The sequence below is a fragment of the Filicampus tigris genome, chromosome 11, assembly GCF_054856515.1.
Source record: "Filicampus tigris isolate MCC_2025a chromosome 11, RoL_Ftig_1.0, whole genome shotgun sequence".
In the NCBI taxonomy this organism is placed as follows: domain Eukaryota; kingdom Metazoa; phylum Chordata; class Actinopteri; order Syngnathiformes; family Syngnathidae; genus Filicampus; species Filicampus tigris.
This window is the reverse complement of record NC_141227.1, coordinates 9,397,181-9,418,201: the sequence shown is the minus strand read 5'-3', so window position 1 is coordinate 9,418,201 and position 21,021 is coordinate 9,397,181. Positions and strand designations below refer to the sequence as shown.

Genomic DNA, 21,021 nt, shown 5'->3' with positions numbered 1-21,021 from the left:
GTATGTATGTATGTATGTATGTATGTATATGTATGTATATGTATGTGTATGTATGTATATGTATATGTATGTGTATGTATGTATATATATGTATATGTATATATGTATATATATATATGTATATGTATATATGTATGTATATGTATATATGTATGTATATGTATATATGTATGTATATATGTATGTATATATATGTATGTATATGTATGTATATATGTATCTAATTACATTTTCAATCACTGATTGTAGACAAATGACTCAAGACTTTTGTCCATACATTGCTGTGTGTTGGGTTCCTGCCACTCTCCCGCCTATCCATAGATGTGGACACCAGTCAGCCTGAAATTAATTCTCACCCTGTCCGTCACTGTCACTGATTGACCGTTTAGCCTGCCAGAGGTCAAACTGGGCCGTTAACACGGGACGTCGACATCACAAGACGTTTTTAAAAATAACTTGCTATGTAGGACACTTATCTGTGTGTCGTGTAGAGGCAATTTATTTGCCATAATTACAACTAACTTGATGCACCAGATGTTTCCCTGGATCAGTACGCTTAGAAAACATGCCAGATCCCTGGTACCCATTACACTGTGCAGTGGTGCTGCTGGTGGCGATTATGGTACACTGGTCGCATGAAGAATGATTGAGCGGAGTACGTGGAGGTTTACATGGGATTTGTTTTCTCTCCAGTGTATTCCTGCTGTCCAATGGGTCACTGCTCATCACTCAGGTCAAACCCAGGAACACGGGCTTGTACAAGTGTGTTGGCCGCGGTGTCAGCGGCTCCCAAGTCACACACGAGGCTTCCCTACTCATAGCAGGTACACGCACACACACATCCACATTTGCAGCTGTTGACCTGCTTGGAGATAAACACCTAAGCACACTGTGCTATCGGAGAGTGTGAGAGCATCTGCCTTCTGTTGGCTTTTTCATATAGAGCCGTATCTCGCCAGATAATCACATTTCCTTATCGATATCCGGCTCTGTAGATGCTGAAACACTTAACTTCTTCCTCTTCAAAGTGGTTTGTCTATAATCACGTTTGCTAGTGATCATAACATCACATGGAAGGCAGTATGGAAGAACAGATGACATTCCCTTATTAGATTTTAAATGTATACTTTTCAGATAATTAGATACGCTAAACTGAAATCGTTGACTCGCTAGAGTTAATAATTTATATGGAATAGTTGTAGTAAAGAGAGGCATTTTTTTACAAATGCATAGTGCATTATCAATTGATCGATGTTTGCTTGGAAAATGCCCTTCTAGTTTTAAAATTGGTAGAACCCTGCTAACAATATTCTTATACTGTACCTAAAGTGATGTACAGTATAACTTGCTTAACCTTATTCATTCATTTATTCAACGCTAATAAAATTTATCTGTATGATGATTAGCTGTATTTGAAATTACAAGGGATGTCCCAATCACTTTTTTTCAAAACGTTGTTTAGACATATGGGAACTATTATATGATATTGCTCATAATAGTGTCAGTCGGTGCTGTTTAAGCTCTGAACAGTACCACCTAAAAAGTATTCAAATGGCTGTTACAGTTTAAAGTCAGGCCAAGATGTGTACTAAACAGACTGTCTTGCAAGCGCATGCAAGTCAAATATTTTTAACCCACTGAAGGCAGGAATTTGTTTCTAATACTGTCCTGAGGACTTTTTTTTTTTTTTCCCCCTCCCAAACTATTTTTCAGTTAAATGAAATACGACTGCATCTGCAGTTTTAGCCCAGTGAACCGCAGCTCCATTTAAATACCTTAATTCACCTAATCTGATGGTAATCCCTGCTGGCATTAAAGGGCTTGTGTCACAATAGAAGTCATTATTTAGTGACAAGTTTAAACAGTCTCTCCACTTCCACCTCATTCATTTCACAGCCCAAATACCCACCCATAGCACCCACCTCACCACCTCCTACTTTCCCAGCTCAGTCTCTCTTTCATCTGCTGAAATATGTGCGTTTTCCTCTGTTCCTATTAGCTGATTCTGATCACTGACTGTAAAAGGTTGGAACCGGTGACCAACTTGAGTCTCCTTGGTCAATAAAGTATTAATAATTGTTAAAAACACCCCATAATGTATCATACAGTACAGTGAGGTCTTGTGAGTCTTTGTAGCACAGATCACACTCCATTGACTGTATAGCCACTGCCAACTTTGGTATGGCTCACCTCACAAAGACCCTTGTTAATTTAATTCCCTTACTTAAAACAACCTATATTCTCATTCTGCTACTGTTGCCTTTGTTCCCGAATTACTGGTGAAAGACATTTGAGTTTTATTGAAATACTGGAAGTCTGTCAACAGATCTGTGAGCTAATTATAGCTGTGCACAAGGGAACTCGATACACAGTATTCAAAATCAAAGCAAAAGACTGTTTGATGGCTATCGATCACAAAAATCGAAATGACTGTAATTTCACAGTTGTGTTCCCTTCGCTTCTCTTCTCCACACCGCAGAGATTGATGACATGATGTCAAAGACGTCCAAGGTTTTCACAGCGGACACCCTGCAGCGGGTCCCCTGTAACGCCCCGCGGGGGCGACCCCGACCCGAAGTCTGGTGGGAGAGGGGAGGTCAGCGGGTGCCCACAGAGGGACGAGTGTACCAGGATGGCTCGGATCTGGTCTTCAGTCCAACGGAGGCGGGCGATTCTGGAGTCTATACCTGCATAGCTCAAAACAAGGCAGGCCGCAGGACACAGGAAGTTACATTCACTGTGGCCAGTGAGTCCAAAACAACCTCAATACGTAACACATTTATTCACAATTATTTGTTGTTTTTTTTAAGAAATGAGAGTCATACTCAAGGGTGATTCAGGACACTTTTCTTATGCTGGATTTACTCTACAGTGTATCCCGAGAGGATAGAATACTGAAAAACTGCAAGGAATTTGTGGCGTTAATTCAAGCTGGGTTGTCTGGAGATGTTTCCTGTCATGCAGTTGATTACTTGGCTGTTGCAATTATACTGCACGTGTGAGAGGGACTGTAAAATGTCTGTGCTCATGTGATATACACGTGTGTTCTCCTGCAGCCGCCCCTGTATGGATAACAAGGCCCCAAGACAGTCGTTTGGAAGAAGGTAAACCGGGTTATCTGCACTGTCACGCCAAAGCAACTCCGGAACCGGAGGTCACATGGCTTCGCAACAACATCATGATCACACCAGAGGTCAGTTGTCATGGTCACATTCCACACTGGCCTGTGGGATGGCGCCCTTTTAGGCTTTGTAGATAAATGGATTTGGGGGATACATGTTTGACTTTCACTTTGATCTACATTACAAATCGTCGGTTGGTGAACATAAAGCTTGTTACCCCAAGCAATATTTATAATGAAAAATGACGGTCATTTTCCTGCTGCCATTCAGATAACACAGTCAAAGCATATAGTACATACGCCAATAAAAAAATAGCGACTATAATTTTTTCATAATGTTGCATTCATTTCCAGACAATTTAGCTGGTCTTGTCTTGAATTTTTCTTGCCAGGACTCCCGTTTTAAACTATTCCCGAACGGCACCCTGAGGATCAACAGCGTGGAGGTGTACGACGGACAGATGTACGGCTGTGAGACCAAAACCGTGGGTGGTCGACTATCTGGCCAGGCCAGAGTCACCGTGCTGGGTAAGACGGCAAGATTTATCTTAGCTCAGTTTGTTTGGAATCATTCCAAAAAAGATCAGTAATACAGTACTGAGAGAAAATCTAAAACAAATGTGGTCTTGCCTTAGGGCCTTGTGTGTGTGTGTGTGTTTCTTAAAATAGGAAGAGCTGGAGGACACCCACAGAGGTCTTAAATATGACTCATACAGAGCAGCTTTAGTCTGACCTCCATTGTAACACTTTTTCTCTAAAATGAATGCTTCTGCAGATGATCTGACGTGTCATTGTTATGTCTGGATGCTGTCTCTCTTTGGAAGATGTGCGCCACTGATACTTTTCAGTTCCTTATGCTTGTACTGCAAATGAGCACATTGTGCAGGGTTTCATTTGTGCTTGAATCGTTTCAGTTGCATTTTGAAGGTACAGAAAGTGCTTAGATTTTGGATAAAGTCAGTTAGTCTTTTATCTGCAGTGTGTTCACGTTGTATAAATTCCTTAATATTGGCCAAAAATTGACATGTTAAGAGTTTAAGAGGGAATGTTTAAAAATGTCATGATTTCATGAAAAACAAACAGAATATGCAGATGTGGGGATTCATTCTACTAGTCATATCCTTCAGTTTTTTTCTTCTGCTTATGCAAAACTTTATAAGCATAAAAATACTGCACATTTTAATGTTGGTTCTCTGAGTATAAAATTTGTCACTGATTAAGGTGCTGGAAACAACATTAATATTGATTTTGAAAATGCTTGAAACGTGCTTAATCAGCCTGACATGCTTTGCTACTTCCCCTTTGTGTCAACCATGTGTGTAATACACGTATGCGTGTTGTTTTGACTTGTTTTAGAGAAGCTCAAGTTCACTCCAACCCCACAACCCTCCCAATGCCTGGAGCTGGATAATGAGATCAACATCCAGTGCTCGGCTAAAGGCAGAGAAAGTCCCACCATCCGCTGGACTAAAGCAGGTGTGCTCTAAGATCTCAATACACAACTCGTGTCAAAATTGAAAATGCGGTTGAAGACAAGACAAGGACAATAATAAACAAAATTGCTTCTGTTTATCTCAATTTATTGTTGTTTCACTTAACAAGCTCTCCAGAAATAGAAATAAATGTAGCTCTCATACATACATGCATGTACTCAACCTTACAACCAAGGAATAGCATGCCCTCCCCCGTGCCTGTGTGGCTTTTCCGGGTGTACTCTGGCTTCTTCACAGATGAACCCATGGAGATGCTTTTAAGTCTATATTAATGAAGCAATTGTGGATGATGCCTGAAATGCAGTAACCTCTGACCAGATGAGCATCATAAATTATTGTTTGTAATGCAGCTGTGGCATGAGTAAAAATGAAGACAAATTCATTCATGTTTAATGGCCCCTTTCCTCTGTCCTTTGTCGCCCCCTGCAGACGGTGGAGACCTTCCACCCCATGTGGAGCAGAAAAACGGCCAGCTTCATTTCTCCAAAGTCACCCGCAGTGACGCGGGCAATTACACATGCATCGCCTCCAACAGCCTCCAGGGGGAGATCAGAGCCTTGGTGTCCCTCACAGTGGCAGGTAAAATGCTCATTCATCATTATGGAAGCAGGGAGCTTTAAGAGAAAAAAGCCCGACCACACAAGTAACCACTCCCATGTTGCAAGGGGAAACTTTCATTGATCATTCTCAGTAAGCGGCAGCGTTTACTGGCTCTTGGTGGCCTTTTTACAGCCTAGTAATGAATTACAGTTGGCCAGCAGAGTGTGACTGTGAGCAACCACAGTTGCCACAGCCTTTTAGTTTGCACCCACATGAGAACAAAGAGTAACTAAAGATAATGTATTGTGTGTGTGTGTGTGTGTGCATGTTTGTGTCCCTTTTCTTGTACACTGTTAGTGTACATTCGCTTTAAAGTGGAGCCTGAGAATACGACTGTGTACCAGGGCCACACGGCCATTCTCCACTGCCAGGCCACTGGAAACCCTGAGCCTCATATCCACTGGATGGTGAAAGACAAGACACTGGATATTAGTAAGAACAGAAGGTAACTAACATCATCAACTCAGGACAACAACTTTAATCTCTGTATCTTTATAAATCGTGATGCATAATGTTTGGACACTCAGATGGATAGGCTATCCTGATTACTTTCTTTTCGCAAAGTGATCTCATTTCAAGGTCTCAAAATAAATGTTAGTATTCAAATGTGAAATAATCACTTGGTGGTAGCAAAAACATTGTAGCGTTAATTTTAATACAATGCAATACATCTTTAGTTATAGAGCGCTTTCACAACAGCTGCAGAAAGACAAATGTAATAACATCACCCATGAATATTGTACCCCTTCTACTTAGAAACATAACAATGCTGGTCTATGAAGATGCATTTAAGCCTACATGAACTATATTTATCTGTACGTACAGTATTTGTTATCAAAATCACAATCTGTACTGCATGAAAAATGGTGAAGTTAGTAAGTACCATATTTTTCAGACTATTAAATCGCGCCGGAGTGTAAGTCCTACCGGTCAAAAAAGGCATAATGGAGAAGAAAAAAAACATAATTAAGTCACATTTTTCTGGGAGATTTATTTGACAAAAATCGAGACCAAGAACAGTAGACTGGGACTTGCACTCAAAATGCCCATTCCTTAATCATGGGTGCATTCTGAAATATGCTCAGTGCGAGCACAGTTCACTCCGACTGTTTGGTAACTCAGAGCGTTGTTAAAATATGCGGTTTAGTTATTCAGAGTGCCCCCAAAAAGGAGTGCCAGAACCCATTACTTCAGGCAATACAGATGGAAACAGTTCAAACACGAGCTGCTTGCACAATCTGGATTTTTATCATGTATTGTAATTCATAGCTATGATGTTTAATTTAAAAAAAAAATCACCTGTTGCTAAACCCTTATTTCATAAATATTTCTAAATATATTAAATAGAATATTTTATTATTATATTGGTATTATGAAAACCTGATGTGCTAAAGAAAAATGAGGACAGATTTTGAATCAGCGCAAAAAATCATCTATCAAAGTTTACTTGCATCTCTGATTCATTACCACTACTCGTTGTTGCCAATATAGCAACTTTTTATTTAAAGACTTAAAATATTTAGTGACTTCTCTCCCCCCGGGACTATTCAAACCAAAAGCTATGAGCAACAAATCTAGCGACTTCTTTTGCCGTAATTGGAGACTTCTGAAGACTCTGAGACTCTCTCCAGAGAAGGATACGTTCACTCCTTCCTTCTGACTGCAAAAAAAGAGCTTGTGTGAAACCATTTTACCAGAAACCGCCTATTATCCAAATGTTTTCTCAATACACCCACCCATATCCATTTTGTAGTTTATAGTTGATCTGAATGCAATTGATTAAAAGTTAACATGATCCTTTAGAATGGTGCAAAAGATTGTTTCCGAGAAAATGATCATTCCTTCTCTCAGGATCCAGAAGATGCCCAATGGCTCCCTGGTGATCTCAGACGTCACAACAGATGACACGGGCAGATATACCTGTGTGGCTGGAAACAGCTGCAGCATCAAAGACCGCGTGGCTCAGCTGTATGTCGTAGGTGAGTTACTTAGGCACACACAACAGAGAGCACACTGGACACAAGGCACAAATCCATGTGTTGGATGAAAGCGTTCATTAAACCTTCCAACTCCTCCTGTCATCCACCTTGACAGGTTAAAAACAATGGCTACCTCTGTTCCACCACAGCTGTCACTGGGGTGATGGAACTGGGAAGGCGATGGATCTAATATTCTTTTATCTCTTGTGTGAAGCTGAAATATAGTCACCCTTTCATTAAAGTAGACTGTTAGAGAAGCTCAAATACAGTCACACTTCCCACTCCCAATTTCTACCAGCTAAGAGCATAATGTTCCAGATTAGAGCCTAAAGAGACAAATGAATTTAGACATGTTGCTCAGTCAAAACTAAAGGCGATTGGCTACACAAGGACTGCATAATGTAGCAATTGGATGTGTGCACCCAACAGATAAACCAGCACAGACGCATGACGAGGACGAGGACAGAGCGCCCTACAAGATGATTCAAACCATCGGCCTGTCTGTGGGGGCGGCTGTGGCGTACATCATCGTGGTGCTCGGCCTCATGTTCTACTGCAAAAAGAGGCGCAACGCCAAAAGACTGCACAAGCGTCCAGATGGAGAAGAGCCAGAGATGGAGTGTCTCAATGGTATGAATCTTAAATACAGACAAACGTTTAGACCGTTTTTGTTTTATTAAGCCAGGGCTGTAAAGCATTGATTGCAATGGAGTATGAACACTTAAATTTGGCTATTGTTGTTAGAATTTGTTGTTTGAATTACTCTGTTTCCTCAGAAAATAAGATAGAGGTGCTACTCTTTCACAATATTTGGGAGCATAAAAGATTTCTTGGGGTGCAGGCATACTGAAGTTTGGGAATTCCTGGATTTTCTGTTTCGTTTTCTAGATTTGAGAAGTGAAGGCGTTTGCTGCCATCTTGTGTTCATTCTATGAACTCCAGAGTAAAAAAACATGACGTCTCTACAGGCGTATTAGACTGGTGAAGCTCAGTGAATTGCTTTTTATGAGAAAAATACATTTATGAAAAAGAACTCAGGAAGATTCACTGAGACATTTACCCTTATCTTTATAGCTAGTACCCCCCCAAATTCTCAATCTTAAGAAATTAGAATATTGTTTTACAATAAATAATTATCAAAAAAATATGTATTTGTATTATTTTATTTAATAACAAGCAAACAAAATGAATTGTTGAAAAAGAAAGTTCTGAAAAATATTTTTTAATGTGTTTAACTCAATCTGTGTGGTGGCACACTTGTGTATTGTATTATGTCCTATATGTGCCATGCAACCTGTCCAGGGTGTAGTCTGCCTTTGGCCCCACATCAGCTGGGATTGGCTCCAGCTCCTGGCGACCCTGAACAGCATAAGCAGTATAGAAAATGGATGGACCGATTCATTAATTTTAGGAAAATGATTTTCACTGTTTGGATTGACCTACCGATATATATTACCGGTACTTTTTTTTTTTACATTATGTATTTCCTTTGCACTTTTATGGGATTTGTTTTCATCAGTGTTTTTTCTGCTTTCTCATGTTTGTATATGCAACTATCCTATGTGATGTGAAAGGTTTCTTCCACACAATGATGTCATTGTCAAAATCAAAGAAAAGAACATCCATCCATTTTCCGAAACGCTTATCCTCAAAAACAACCATTCCTTATAATAAGTTAATTGTAACGTTAATTATCATTTAAACATGTAGAGGGTGAGCTGTAAAGATGAGACTTTATTGGTATGCCACGCCTTTGATCCAGGTTTCACTTTTGGTAGCAATTGAAACTAAAAATGGAAAGTTTGCTACGTGTTCGGCCTTGCTACGTGAAACCATTGTAGATCAAGTTGTAATTTGTGTTGCTTATGAAGGATCTCATTACATTGTGTGCCCTTGAGAAATTTGGGCCAATAGAGCAATAAAGTCATTGACTCTTGCAGGTGACAAATGTTTATGCTTTGGTGGTACTTCTATGCCACACTCTTCCAGTGTTTTTACTTATACACATATGGTACAGTATCATGCAAATATCTTCATATTGTACGGCTGCACTCATGTGAGCACTCACATTCTCGAAAATTCTTGAAATTGTCATGGCCATAATGTGCTGTTGTCTGTCAAGGAGGGGCTGTTCAACAAAATGGCCACACCACCACTGAGCTCCAGGAGGAGGTGGCACTCACCAACATGGGTACCATGGCAACAACCGAGAAGCGCCACAGCCACGTTAACAGCGACAAGCTTCACTTCCCCCGAGCGAACCTGCAGACAATCACTACCTTAGGTAACTTGCGTTCACTTGATGGATGCAAACTCTTGGTAAGAAATCAAGCCTGTTGCGTGGTTAGCAAACCGTGACGTGCGTTGCAGGCAAAGGAGAGTTTGGCGAGGTGCTGCTGTCCAAAGCCAAGGGCATCGAGGAGAGGGAGGAGGAAACGGTGGTGCTGGTGAAGAGTCTCCAGACTCGAGACGAGCAGCTTCAGCTTGACTTCCGGCGAGAAGCGGAAATGTTCGGCAAGCTCAGCCACCCCAATGTGGTCCGCCTGCTGGGTCTGTGCAGAGAGGCCGAGCCCCACTACATGGTCCTGGAATACTACGACCTGGTACGCTGAATGAAAGACGCCCGTCGATGGTTCAGAAGGACTTTCTGCTTCACTCGTGTTTAAACGTCTTCTCGTTTGTGTCGAACCAGGGAGATTTAAAGCAGTTCCTGAGGATTTCCAAAAACAAAGATGACAAAGTGAAATCTCAGCCTATCAGCACCAAGACCAAAGTAAGTGTCCAGGATTAACACGCGTTTTAAAATGATGACCCCAATTATCCTTAAAACTTACATTGGATCCTTAAATCTACCTTTCAAAAGTGAGGCTGAGAATAAAAAAGCTGACAAGGAAAAAACAAGTCAATGTTTCATTTTATTGAGTTTGGATAATGTAGATTTAGGTACTTAACATTGTTAAATGCTGCCACCTGCATGTAATTTTGATTTAAAAGTTCTTCCAAAAACAAAAATAAAAAATATTAAATGATATAAAAATGCAACAACTCAACCCATAACATTACATGAAAGACTTACATCAGCTCAGCTCACAATCTAACCGTACAAATCAACATACATTAAATCTTACAGTTACTACTTCTTTCATAGTATTTTTTCATCAAGCGTACACCGTGATCGCAAGTGCCACATCAAATAAAGACTTGACCCTTCCTCTTCGCAGGTTTCCATCTGTGCCCAAGTGGCTCACGGGATGGAACACCTGTCCAACCACCGCTTCGTTCACAAAGACTTGGCGGCCCGAAACTGCCTAATAAGCAGTCAGCGACGCGTCAAAGTGTCGTCACTCAGCCTCATCAAAGACGTTTACAAAAGGTCAGACGAGTTAGTGCGAAGAAGATGATTTCGGTATCATGACCGCTAATAGTGCTTGTTCTCTGTGCGCGCGTGTGGAGTGAGTACTATGAGTACAGACAAGCATGGATCCCACTGCGCTGGCTCCCGTCAGAGTCAGTGTTTGAGGACGACTTCTCCACCAAGTCTGACGTTTGGGCCTTTGGAGTACTCATGTGGGAGGTATTCAGTCACGGGGAAATGCCGTACACCAAACTTGGAGACAATGAAGTGCTAGAAGGTCAGTATCGGCTTTCTTTTTCTGATCTCCTACCACAGAATTATCACTCCAACCTATCTCCGTACTCTATCTAATGCTTTTTAAAATGTTTTTATTGCTGTGCTTTCAAGTTTAGAAGCATCCTTAGTTGTTTTTTTTCCCTTGTTTTCCATTACTTCTATTTAAAAACAGTCCTTAAGAGCTATAGAAAATGGATAGATGGATATTTACACACCAGTAATTGTCTAATTCAGATATAGATAGATAACTAATGTAATCTAACCATCACCCCGTCCGTGTGTGGCATTTCCTCCTTGCAGGCCTGCAGACCGGCAAGTTGAAGCTGCCACCCCCAGAAGGATGCCCCTCCAAAATGTACAAGCTGATGGTCAGCTGCTGGGCCCCCAGCCTCAAGGAGCGCCCCTCCTTCAGTGACATCGTCCACAGCCTGGGAGAGCCGCCCTCAGACAGCAAAGTCTGAGGCATCAAGAAGGGGAACCCTTTCCCCTACCAATAAAGACAGCAATGTCTGACATTTCAGGGAACAATAGTTTTAAATATGCATTTCAGACATTTTACACAACAAGGGTGTGGAGGAGTTTGCCATATCTGTGGCTGCACACTCAGATTTTTTTTTTTTTTTTTTTTTTCCTGAATGGCTATTTTCTTAGGGGTAGCGCCATGAGTTTACGTTTGCCTTACACACAACATGGATGACCCCCAGTTCAACTTCCTGTCTCTTTAAACTCTAAGACTTTTCACAAACTCGGTGCCTCTATTTATGCGCACACACACACGCGCAGCTCGAATCAGAACCAACTAAGCACAACCGGTCAAACAAAGCATCAGTTTTGAGTGGCCCAAAATGAACACCAGTCAGCTGCATCATCGGTGAGCCCTCATCATCACCTCCAACCATCTGGATGCTCCAAGTGTGTGTGTGTGTGTGTTTGTGTGAGATTGTGTGTTTTTGTGGACTATGGTAAGCTCCAGCATGTGCAGCTGCTTGCATGAAGGTGTGTAACTGTTACACTTGTGATGGGCAACATCAGCAGATTTGTTTTTTTTAAAAAAAAAAAAACAAGCCTGTTATGATGATGAACAAAAAATGTTTTTGTTTTTTTTTGTTTGTTTTTTTTTTGATAGTATTCACCCAAGAAATGTTAATAAGACTGTTCCAATGCAGATTTTGCATATTTTAATGAGTGTGTTTTGTTCTTTTTTAACCTTGAGGTGCTCCCAGTGCACCACAGTAACATGTAAACTTGATGTGATGGTGTCAAAATGGCAGGAATCCATCCCCAGTATGTTTAAGTTGCGACATGCTTCTTTGCAGAGGTCCATTCACAGTTCCCCTCTGGGTCCACATGTTTCTGTGTGCAATGTTGCAAAAGGGGGACCAGTGTACATAATGTTAGAGGCCTTGCACTAACTTCACCTAAAACATCCCTCTTTTTTCTATGCAGGTGCCTGTTTATTTATAATGAAGGTCCTGTGTTGTGTCTGTTGTTTTATATTTGTTTTATAGTAGGAAGCTCTTAAGGTAGTTCTGCTCTATGTTCATTATGATGATCCAGCTCAGTGTGTGCATAACCTGGCCAAGCAGATAAAATGCTTACACAAAGTACAAAAAAAGATGGTCAAAAGAGTGACTGCTAGTCACCAGTACTAAAGTGCCTGGTAAATGAAGGATTATCTAAAAACGCTTCATTTTTTTTCTTTATTTTTTCTTTTTTTACATGAATCAAATGCCTTTATTCGTAAAAAAAAAAAATGTTTTATACGTTGTGTTAGTGTAATATGTTTCTATGAATGTTAGGCACTCACATCTAGACTTTTTTTTTTTTAAATCTGCTTCAGCGAAAGTCCACCGTTACATATATACACAAGTATACATACTGCTGTCAATAAAGGTTCACAGTGTTTTTACTCGATTAGTTTTAATCGGTTGTAGTTTTTTAGCAACTGGTGTAAGAGAAGTATATAAGCACACCTGAACGGTCTGAATGTGGTCTTCGTTTTGTCTGACATGCAAGATAGGTGTAAAGTAACTAGGCATTAGGAATTGCTAATAGTATGCTTATTATTTAGTATCACTAAAGTCATCACGCAAAAAAATAGACAACACTAATTAGGATTTCGTATTGTCTTAGTATTTTCTAGATGGCTGGTCATTAGACCATTTAGGAGTGATCCAAGAGCAGCTTACTTGTTTTTTTCTTATCTATACTTTCAGTTTCCCATGTAGTTAAAAAAAACTTACCGGTAATTTGTTTCAATAAATTTGTAATAGCAATATGGCTTTGATTACCAATTTTTAATGCCTAATTGCTTTTCATTCACACTGTAGTCAAATTGGGTAATTTAGATAGAAGAACCACTGCAAACTATTAAGACAAGAATAAACAACTCTCTGACACAAAAAACTAAGTATTATCTTGATAAAAGCAGCGTTTTCAACGCAATTTATTTTATTACATCTGATCAAATGCACGTGTAAGTCAATCTGGTAGTTCTTATCCAATGTGCAGTAGCTGCGAACAGCTTCATAGGGGTCCCTCTTTAAAATGTTGCAACCTGTGAAGTGAACTCATAAGCTCTTGACAAATTCTCTTGGCGACAGTTGGTGTACAATTATGAAGGGAACTACGTGTTGTTTCAGACAAGCCTCTGCAAGATGACTCTTGTTAAACAGCTGTCAATGACAACAACAAAAAATCATGCATTCTTGTATCAGTGGATTATAAAGCCTTAAATGTTACTGTAATGAAATAACACGAAGCAATACATTACATAAGCAGATTTGGCAGACAATTTGTTCCAAGATGCAAGACATTTCCCTGTTTTCCCTACGGGAGCCTTACCAGTGTCAATTCCTTAACATGCCTCTAGGGGGCATATGTGATTTGTCTGTTTAGCATGATCTTGAGCATGCTGTCTGGACAAGAGACTCTCCAAAAGTGGTGCTGGGCTGATGAAAACTTCAATCCAACTTTTCGTTTCTTGACGGTGATGATGTAATTCTTCACTATTCTCTTTTGTTTCATTAACTATGCTTAATGACAGACTCAATATAAATGTACCAAGAGAATATCTACTTAAACATGGCGGTTACTGACGGTTATGGTTTATTAGGATTAGTCTCATTTAAGACTATTCCTGTTTATTGCTAAAACTATTTGATCATTTTTTAATAATGAGGGTAAAATATCGGCTTTCACAAATTGCCTATGCATTATTCAATATATAAGTATGTAACCTGTGTTTTATATTACAGTTGATTCAACTATAGAGTAACATAAATTTAAACTAACCATCAGTATTGTTTTCAACTGTTAGGGCCAATGTGAGTAGGCTACAAAATTTGAACGTTTCGTTATTTTGGTGCCTCTGCCAGAATGACGTTGACGGTAGCGCAACCATGTTGGTATTTATGCTAATCACCACCCGTACGACCAATAGCCGCACGCCTGTGATAATCCTCAACCAATCGTTAGGCACCACTGTGACTCACCAAATAAGGAGCGACAACACCAAATAAGGAAACAGTATCTCTTTATAAGGAGGAAAGTAGTTCCTGTGCTGTCATATTACTCCGCAGGCGTAAACGCTGACCTGAAATGTTGATTAATCATCCATTCCAAAACATAAAACGGTGCACATTGCGCTATTGATGAACAACGAAGTATTATTATGTTACTAGCTAGTCAGTGTTTGCCTCGGTTTCAGTTCACGACCTGGACTATGTGCTTTGGCGGAGCAATATGGCGGGCGCTTTACGCCTTTTCCTTTTTGAGAAAGTGCTGAGAGTTTTTGGACATTAGAGGAGGGCGAATCGAACTGTGGCGATTTACGAGGGTCCAGTGGGCAGCATCACTTCTCAAAGTTTGTTTCTCTTATTTCCTGGACTCTGTCGAAACGCCAACTGTGCCGCTTTGTTTACATTCCGTGACCCGTCCGTGCATGCGTTTTGTCAGTCATTTACGAGCTTCAGCTTTGTGGGCTGGCGTCAAACATAGTCGCGCTACTAAGTAGAATGTTACCGAGCCAGGTTGGGTCGGCACCACACGGAAACGCTTCAGCTTCAGCTAGAGGTACCGTCGGGCTAGGTTCGGCTTCTGTCGGTGGCGGGAATCGTCCCGTCTTGATCCGAGCAGGGCAAGCTTCAGTCGGACTCGGCGAGAACGTGAGCGGGGCCGGGCGGCACGGAACCAGAGAGTCGCTCGGGATGCTGGGGGCGAACGGTCCGGGGGGTCCACGAGGTGTGAGGTCCGGGAACGGGACTGGGGTGAGCCCGCTTCAGGCCGCCATCCAGGGAGGCATGGTGGGTCTCAACGCGGGGATTGTGCTTCCTCACGGAGCCAGGTTCGACCAGGACAGAGAGAGTGTGCCTCTGTGCAGTGGCTCGGACAACGACTCGGACTCGGTGGATGACGACGACCCGGTGGGTTCGCTCGGGGACAACAGGAGAGGTGTGAAGCGGGAGAGAACCGAGATGGAAGCCGCTGTCACGGGCCAGGAGGTCGGAGGAGCTCCCGGTGGGTACGGCCTGGCTCCCGGGGGGGTTGCGGGGGCCAAGCCGGGGAAGAAGACACGTGGCCGCGTCAAGATTAAGATGGAATTTATTGACAACAAGTTAAGACGCTACACTACTTTCAGCAAGAGGAAGACTGGCATTATGAAGAAGGTGAGTCACAACATCGCATGCAGCAGTCGTTGTCAAGTGTCTCTCGTGCTGGCATATGCAAACACACCATTAGGTACACCTGCACTTAAGGACATCTATGTATGAGCTTTAGCTAAACACAATGCTCCTTCTTTGAATTACTTAGTTTACCCTATCTGTGTATTATGCACTAGTGTAGACCTGCAATGCATCAAAGTGAGAGTATTTTGCCAACTACTTTAGATAAGACCCATCATTGTCCTGCAATGCCTCATAAAAATGAACAGATTGCCATTGTAAGGGAAGAATTTGTGGATTCCATTGTGCAGGTGTACCTAATGTTTGGATTCATTCATGCATCTGATCATGAGCGGAATTAACTTAAGTGGTCAAACTACTCTACAAACTACCAATGGTCCATGCATCGCAACAGTTTAGTCTTCAATGAACCGAACATGCATGTTTTTGGAATGTATGAGGATGCCTGAGTACCCAGAGAATGCCCACACAAACACAGGGAGAACATGCAAGCTCCACACAGGAAGGCCGCAACCTAGATTCAAACCCTGACCCTGAGAAGTGTCAGGCAGACATGCTAAGCTAATATTAAAACCCAGGAAGTGATCAGTAGGAAACGTTTTTGGAATATTATATAAGCAAGTGCATGACAAGGAATGGGTTTCAAATAGACACGGGCAAATGACACTTCTATTTATGACCATGGCAACCCCCAACTATCACACACATTCACATACAACCTCTTCACACATGATGGTTTAGAACTCACCGGTAACTTTATCAACTTTGCCTCTCTGATGTATCCTTTTGACTTGATGTGATAGAAACACAAGGCATCAGAGCACCTAATGCTGTGAGCGGTTGCGAGGACAGCCCTCGGTGCACAGGCTGTTCCAAGTGCGACCGAAGCGGCACTCTGCTCGCAGGCGGCGGCCATGTGGCGGGCAAAGCGGCAACAGGCCTTTAGGTGCCAACAGCTGACTAAACCCCAGAGACACACACACGCACAAACTAGAGGACAGGCCGACAGCAGATGAGCGCAAGGCTGCTTGTGCCCGGCTTCATGGGCTCTGTGTGTTGCATTGTGTTATCCGTCACTCCAAACAAAATAGAAGTTCAGCATGGAATCAAGTGCAGCCATCGCAAAATTCATGATTGATGCTGTTGTCTTTTAGCTTGACTGTGCTCATGCACAGTGCAGGCTTTTGCATTTCTCTTGGTTTTTCACCCCCTCTTCTATGTATCTCGGATCGTTGTCTTGGAAACTGAGGTTTCTTTATGTGGGCTCTTGGAAACATGAACATCATTTGACACCCCGTGAGGACGGACTGTTTAAAATTGTCGTGTAGATCACAAAGATAAAGTGAGATATACAAAATACGAACATGGTAAAGAGGTCTCAAAGTGTTTTTTTTTTTTTTAAGGACACAGGAATTCTTACTCGCTATCAAGTGGCAGTTTCCTTCATTAGGGACTGAGTTCCCCTTTTGTCAGCAGCAGTTGTGTGTTCATTCGCCGAGCCACGAAGTCGCTGACATTTCTACGCCCAAACATCCGCCAACACAACTATCACAGCCTTCAATTGGCTTAAGTGGAAATTATAGTGCATCTTATTACTTTCAAAGTTTCTTTTTAAGATGCAGACAATGTGCAATGCACTTTAATTTTGATTGCTGTGTGGCTGTCACTCAAGGACCGATGATAATGCAAGACAGCACCGCAATAGCTGCTTGCAATGTCCACATGCTGCAGTTGCAAAATTTCAGCGTAAACTGCCGCCCTGAATGAGGTCATGTTTAACGTCATCAAATTTCGCAAACACTCTGCTTGGCAAGTATTAAGAATGAATTGTGGGTTTTGCTTTTACTTGGGATTTTGGTGGCTTTTTTTTGCAAAAAGAGGGATTTCCAACACAATGGACTACAAGTCAGACATAAAGATGAAAGATGTCTGGTTGTTTTTCATTTTGGTTTAAAAAAAAAAAAAAAAAAAGTTGCATTTCCTTGACAAGATGGAACAACCGTTTTTTATGTACAAATAAGGCCTAGTCTACTAAAATTGTGTTCACAAATCTGTCTAAATCTAAGTGAGCACTTCTTTACTAAAATAATGTATCCACCTCACAACTGTGGCAAATCAAGATGCTAGATAGCATGATTATTGCAAAAGTTGTGCCTTAGGCTGCCCACAATAAAAGGTCACCTTAAAATGTGCAGTTTTATACTTGTACTTGTGTTCAGTGTAGCTCAGTAGACCTCAGCTCAGTGAGTATCAAATGTTTACTCAACATTGATTTATTATTTTTTGCATTTTTCTAATTGCAGCAATTCCCCAATACTTCATCACTTCAATATGTCATCACCTGTGTTGTCACTTGTTATCAAAATTAGAGCTGGATACTTTTTGCTTTGGAGTTTTGCCGTGGTTGACTTCGATTTACATGTAAAATGCGCTGTCCGGCACATCTGCATTCCTTCTGAAATTAACCAATTCATATGCAAATTTCCATATAAGTTTGACCATGTTCCCTGAACTTACTGAGCTTGAACTACTAAAGGTTTGCACGTGCAAAAACGGGCGCAAACTTGATTGGTCATTCAAATAAATGTGGCGCTACCAGGATTTCATCCGCCAAACCTGCTAAATTCCTGAATAGCTAATTTTGCGCATCCTGGAAGGAGACAAGTATATGCACATAGTTTCATTTAGCACACATAATGTGATTTATCAAGCCAGAGACAAATTGAAATGGATGATTTTGCGTCTTTAAATATTGCACCTGTAAAGCAGGTGCAAAGCAGGATGCATTTTGGTGCCAGTGCAGATTCTATGCAGTGGTAAAATTAAAGCGGTTGAATAAGCTAAGGGCTGAATTGGAGCCAGTCACAAGAAGGAGTCATGCCATATCCCCAATATGACATAACGCTTTTCAACACTACATTTCCTTGTGTCCTGGTCATTTAATATAAGCGCACTGTGTGAATTGGTGCTGGCCTCTCCCAGAGCAGTTTTTCAGGTGCGCTATGCCAAGTTTGAAACACAATGTTCAGTACAAGTTCCATGAAACACAAGATGACTTTTATCCATTTTCTGGCTTCCTCAAAATGATCAAAGTGATGGATCTCTTTTCTATTGGTTTTCCGCTAGCACCTCCAATTCCATCACTTAAAACCTCATTTTGCACTTGCAGTGCTCTCCAAATTGTTTCTTGGTGAAAACCATCAGCGCTACTAAAAACACAATACCCGTCCCGAATAAAACACCCCGTCTCAAACACTTTTGCTCTTTGGGATCTTTGAAAAATCTGGCCCCATTATGTTTGCCCTTCGAGTATATCTGCGCATTAACCGATTTCTCAGTTTATTATTATTAGTAGTAGTATTATTTATATGTATATATATATATGTGTATGATAAATCAGTCATATCTCTTTATGGTCAATTGTCTGAAAAGTTGTGTGGCAACAGAGTCAACAAATTTACCCCCCCTCAACCTGTTGCAGCTTTGATTATTTATGAGGAAAATTGTCCATATTGGATATCGGCGTCTCACTTTTACTGCGACCCAAGCATCCCTACGTTGACAAACGGGGCCAATGCAGAGCTAATAAGAGCTGCTTGCTTCACCCTCTGCATCTTTGAGGCTACTTGCTTTACTCCAATGTTTTGTTTTTTTTGATGTGCCCACGCGGTGGCGATCACTTAGCCAACAGAACTGGTATCATTACAGCATTGCAACGTTAAAAGTACCATGCCCGATTGCATGCTTCCATTACGGCGTAATAAAACAATTTAGGTTCTATCAGCTAACTGCAGCTCCGGCTCACGCTGAGTGTAGCGAGGTGATGGTGACGGCTCGGTGCCTTGGCAGCATCACGCACATCCTCCACATAAGTGATGACTCATTTAGATAGAAAGGCTTCTTCACAAGTTCATTCCGAGTGCAGCCTTGCCATGTTTCATCTCGTGTATGTCTTGTGTTGTGTTGTGCACTGGGTGGGCCGGCGCCTGCGTGCTGCATTATATATTACAATAATGAAGAGTGCGCTGGTGGCCTCGTGGTTCCCAGCCAATCGCATCCTGCCCTCGGGCTGGCCCACTGTCACTCCCCCTTCCTGCGAAGCCTGCTGCCCTGTTGCAATCAGTCTCTCAACGGTATCACGCTCTATTCTGGAAGCCTTATCTTATGTTATTTTGGCTTCATTTGCACGACACGTCACACTGGACTGCCAGGCTATTTTTAGTTTAGCGATGTTTTCTTGATTAGGTCGTTCGTTCCAGATGTTCACCTTTGGGGCCTACTACATCGCCTCCTCATTTTTAACAATATCAGTACCCTTTGAAGATGACGTTGAAGTTCTGCAGCTCTCAGTCAGTCGCTATGCCAATGAATTGTTAACATGTGTAACCGGTGTGTCCTCTCCAGGCCTACGAGCTCTCCACCCTGACAGGAACCCAAGTCCTGCTGCTCGTGGCCAGCGAAACGGGTCACGTCTACACGTTCGCCACCCGTAAACTCCAGCCCATGATCACCAGTGAAACGGGCAAAGCGCTGATCCAAACGTGCCTCAACTCGCCGGACTCGCCGCCACGTTCGGACCCCTCCACAGACCAGCGCATGAGTGCGACGGGCTTCGAGGAGACGGACCTCACCTACCAGGTGTCTGAGTCGGAGAGCATGGGCGACACTAAGGTGAGTCATTAAAGCTCTGTTTCCACCAAGTAGTATAGTTTGGTTTAGTTTGATTTTTGATTTATTTCAAGTGTAGGGTACTAAATTAAGTTATCTGTAGCTAAAGGGTGGATCTAGACACACTGAAATACGGCATAAGCTCCAAGGTCAAACACCATCAAAGCTTATCAACCTCCAATTTGTTCAAATATATTTTTCTCTTGCAAAGGAATAAACATTTAATCCGTTCCAGGGTCAACTTGTCATCATCATGAAAACTTTAACTGTATGAGCGGTGCTTTTAATAGTGTTTTACATTTTTAACTGTTAAATATGAAAAGTTAACTGCCATTTGTAACAACAATAAAATGTGACCATGCAGAGGGAAATGACTGCTTGCGCTTGCAAGGCCAGTCTCTTCACATTACGACTAAACACAGCTCCTGTTCCCATGTGCAGGGGATCCTCGATGTGCGACAGAGTTCCTTTCCTACTGCAATGACGTAACCATAATTTGGACATAAAACAGAATATGACTCACCGTATGTCAAAATGACAGTAAATATTTGCAGAGCTGAGCATTCCGTATATGTGACAGACTGGTCTGTCTGTCCGTCCGTCATTGACGGACGCCAATTTTGCTGACGGTTGACGGTAAAATGTTTAAAATAGACGGACTAAGCATGGTCGCAAGCCCTTTTATTTAATTTATCTGTAGTGCATCATTAGTCTATTCTTCATGGCAGGGGCCCCGGTTTTAATCTGAATCACCCATTTAGAATTAGAGGCGGACCGGCCTATAGACGGTTACAATTTTTTGTTGTGTGTCAGGACTGTTGCAAACCAACTACGTCCCTATACT

General features: G+C 41.7%; 2 protein-coding genes across 9 annotated transcripts in view; both read left to right on the top strand.

Moving 5' to 3' along the window:
- Positions 1–12,738, top strand: part of ptk7b (protein tyrosine kinase 7b) — a 71,003-nt gene extending 58,265 nt beyond the window's left edge. For both annotated transcript variants that reach the window (XM_086046061.1, XM_086046060.1), the window contains 15 exons: positions 694–824; positions 2,480–2,746; positions 3,057–3,193; positions 3,514–3,649; positions 4,478–4,597; positions 5,044–5,193; positions 5,512–5,659; positions 7,066–7,193; positions 7,623–7,823; positions 9,316–9,477; positions 9,564–9,796; positions 9,886–9,966; positions 10,415–10,566; positions 10,647–10,825; positions 11,125–12,738. In XM_086046061.1, coding sequence (XP_085902187.1) covers positions 694–824; positions 2,480–2,746; positions 3,057–3,193; positions 3,514–3,649; positions 4,478–4,597; positions 5,044–5,193; positions 5,512–5,659; positions 7,066–7,193; positions 7,623–7,823; positions 9,316–9,477; positions 9,564–9,796; positions 9,886–9,966; positions 10,415–10,566; positions 10,647–10,825; positions 11,125–11,285 — 2,386 coding nt within the window. In that variant the 3' untranslated portion in view covers positions 11,286–12,738. The remainder of the gene's footprint in view (positions 1–693; positions 825–2,479; positions 2,747–3,056; positions 3,194–3,513; positions 3,650–4,477; positions 4,598–5,043; positions 5,194–5,511; positions 5,660–7,065; positions 7,194–7,622; positions 7,824–9,315; positions 9,478–9,563; positions 9,797–9,885; positions 9,967–10,414; positions 10,567–10,646; positions 10,826–11,124) is intronic.
- Positions 12,739–14,412: 1,674 nt separating this feature from the next.
- Positions 14,413–21,021, top strand: part of srfb (serum response factor b) — a 35,178-nt gene continuing 28,569 nt past the window's right edge. For 2 of the 7 annotated variants that reach the window (XM_086045288.1, XM_086045285.1), the window contains exons 1-2: positions 14,415–15,491; positions 19,914–20,180. In XM_086045288.1, the coding sequence (XP_085901414.1) occupies positions 14,841–15,491; positions 19,914–20,180 (918 nt within the window). In that variant the 5' untranslated portion in view covers positions 14,415–14,840. Of the gene's footprint in view, positions 15,492–19,913; positions 20,181–21,021 lie in introns of all 7 variants that reach the window. The other 5 variants (XM_086045287.1, XM_086045284.1, XM_086045289.1 and 2 more) reach the window with 4 other exon arrangements.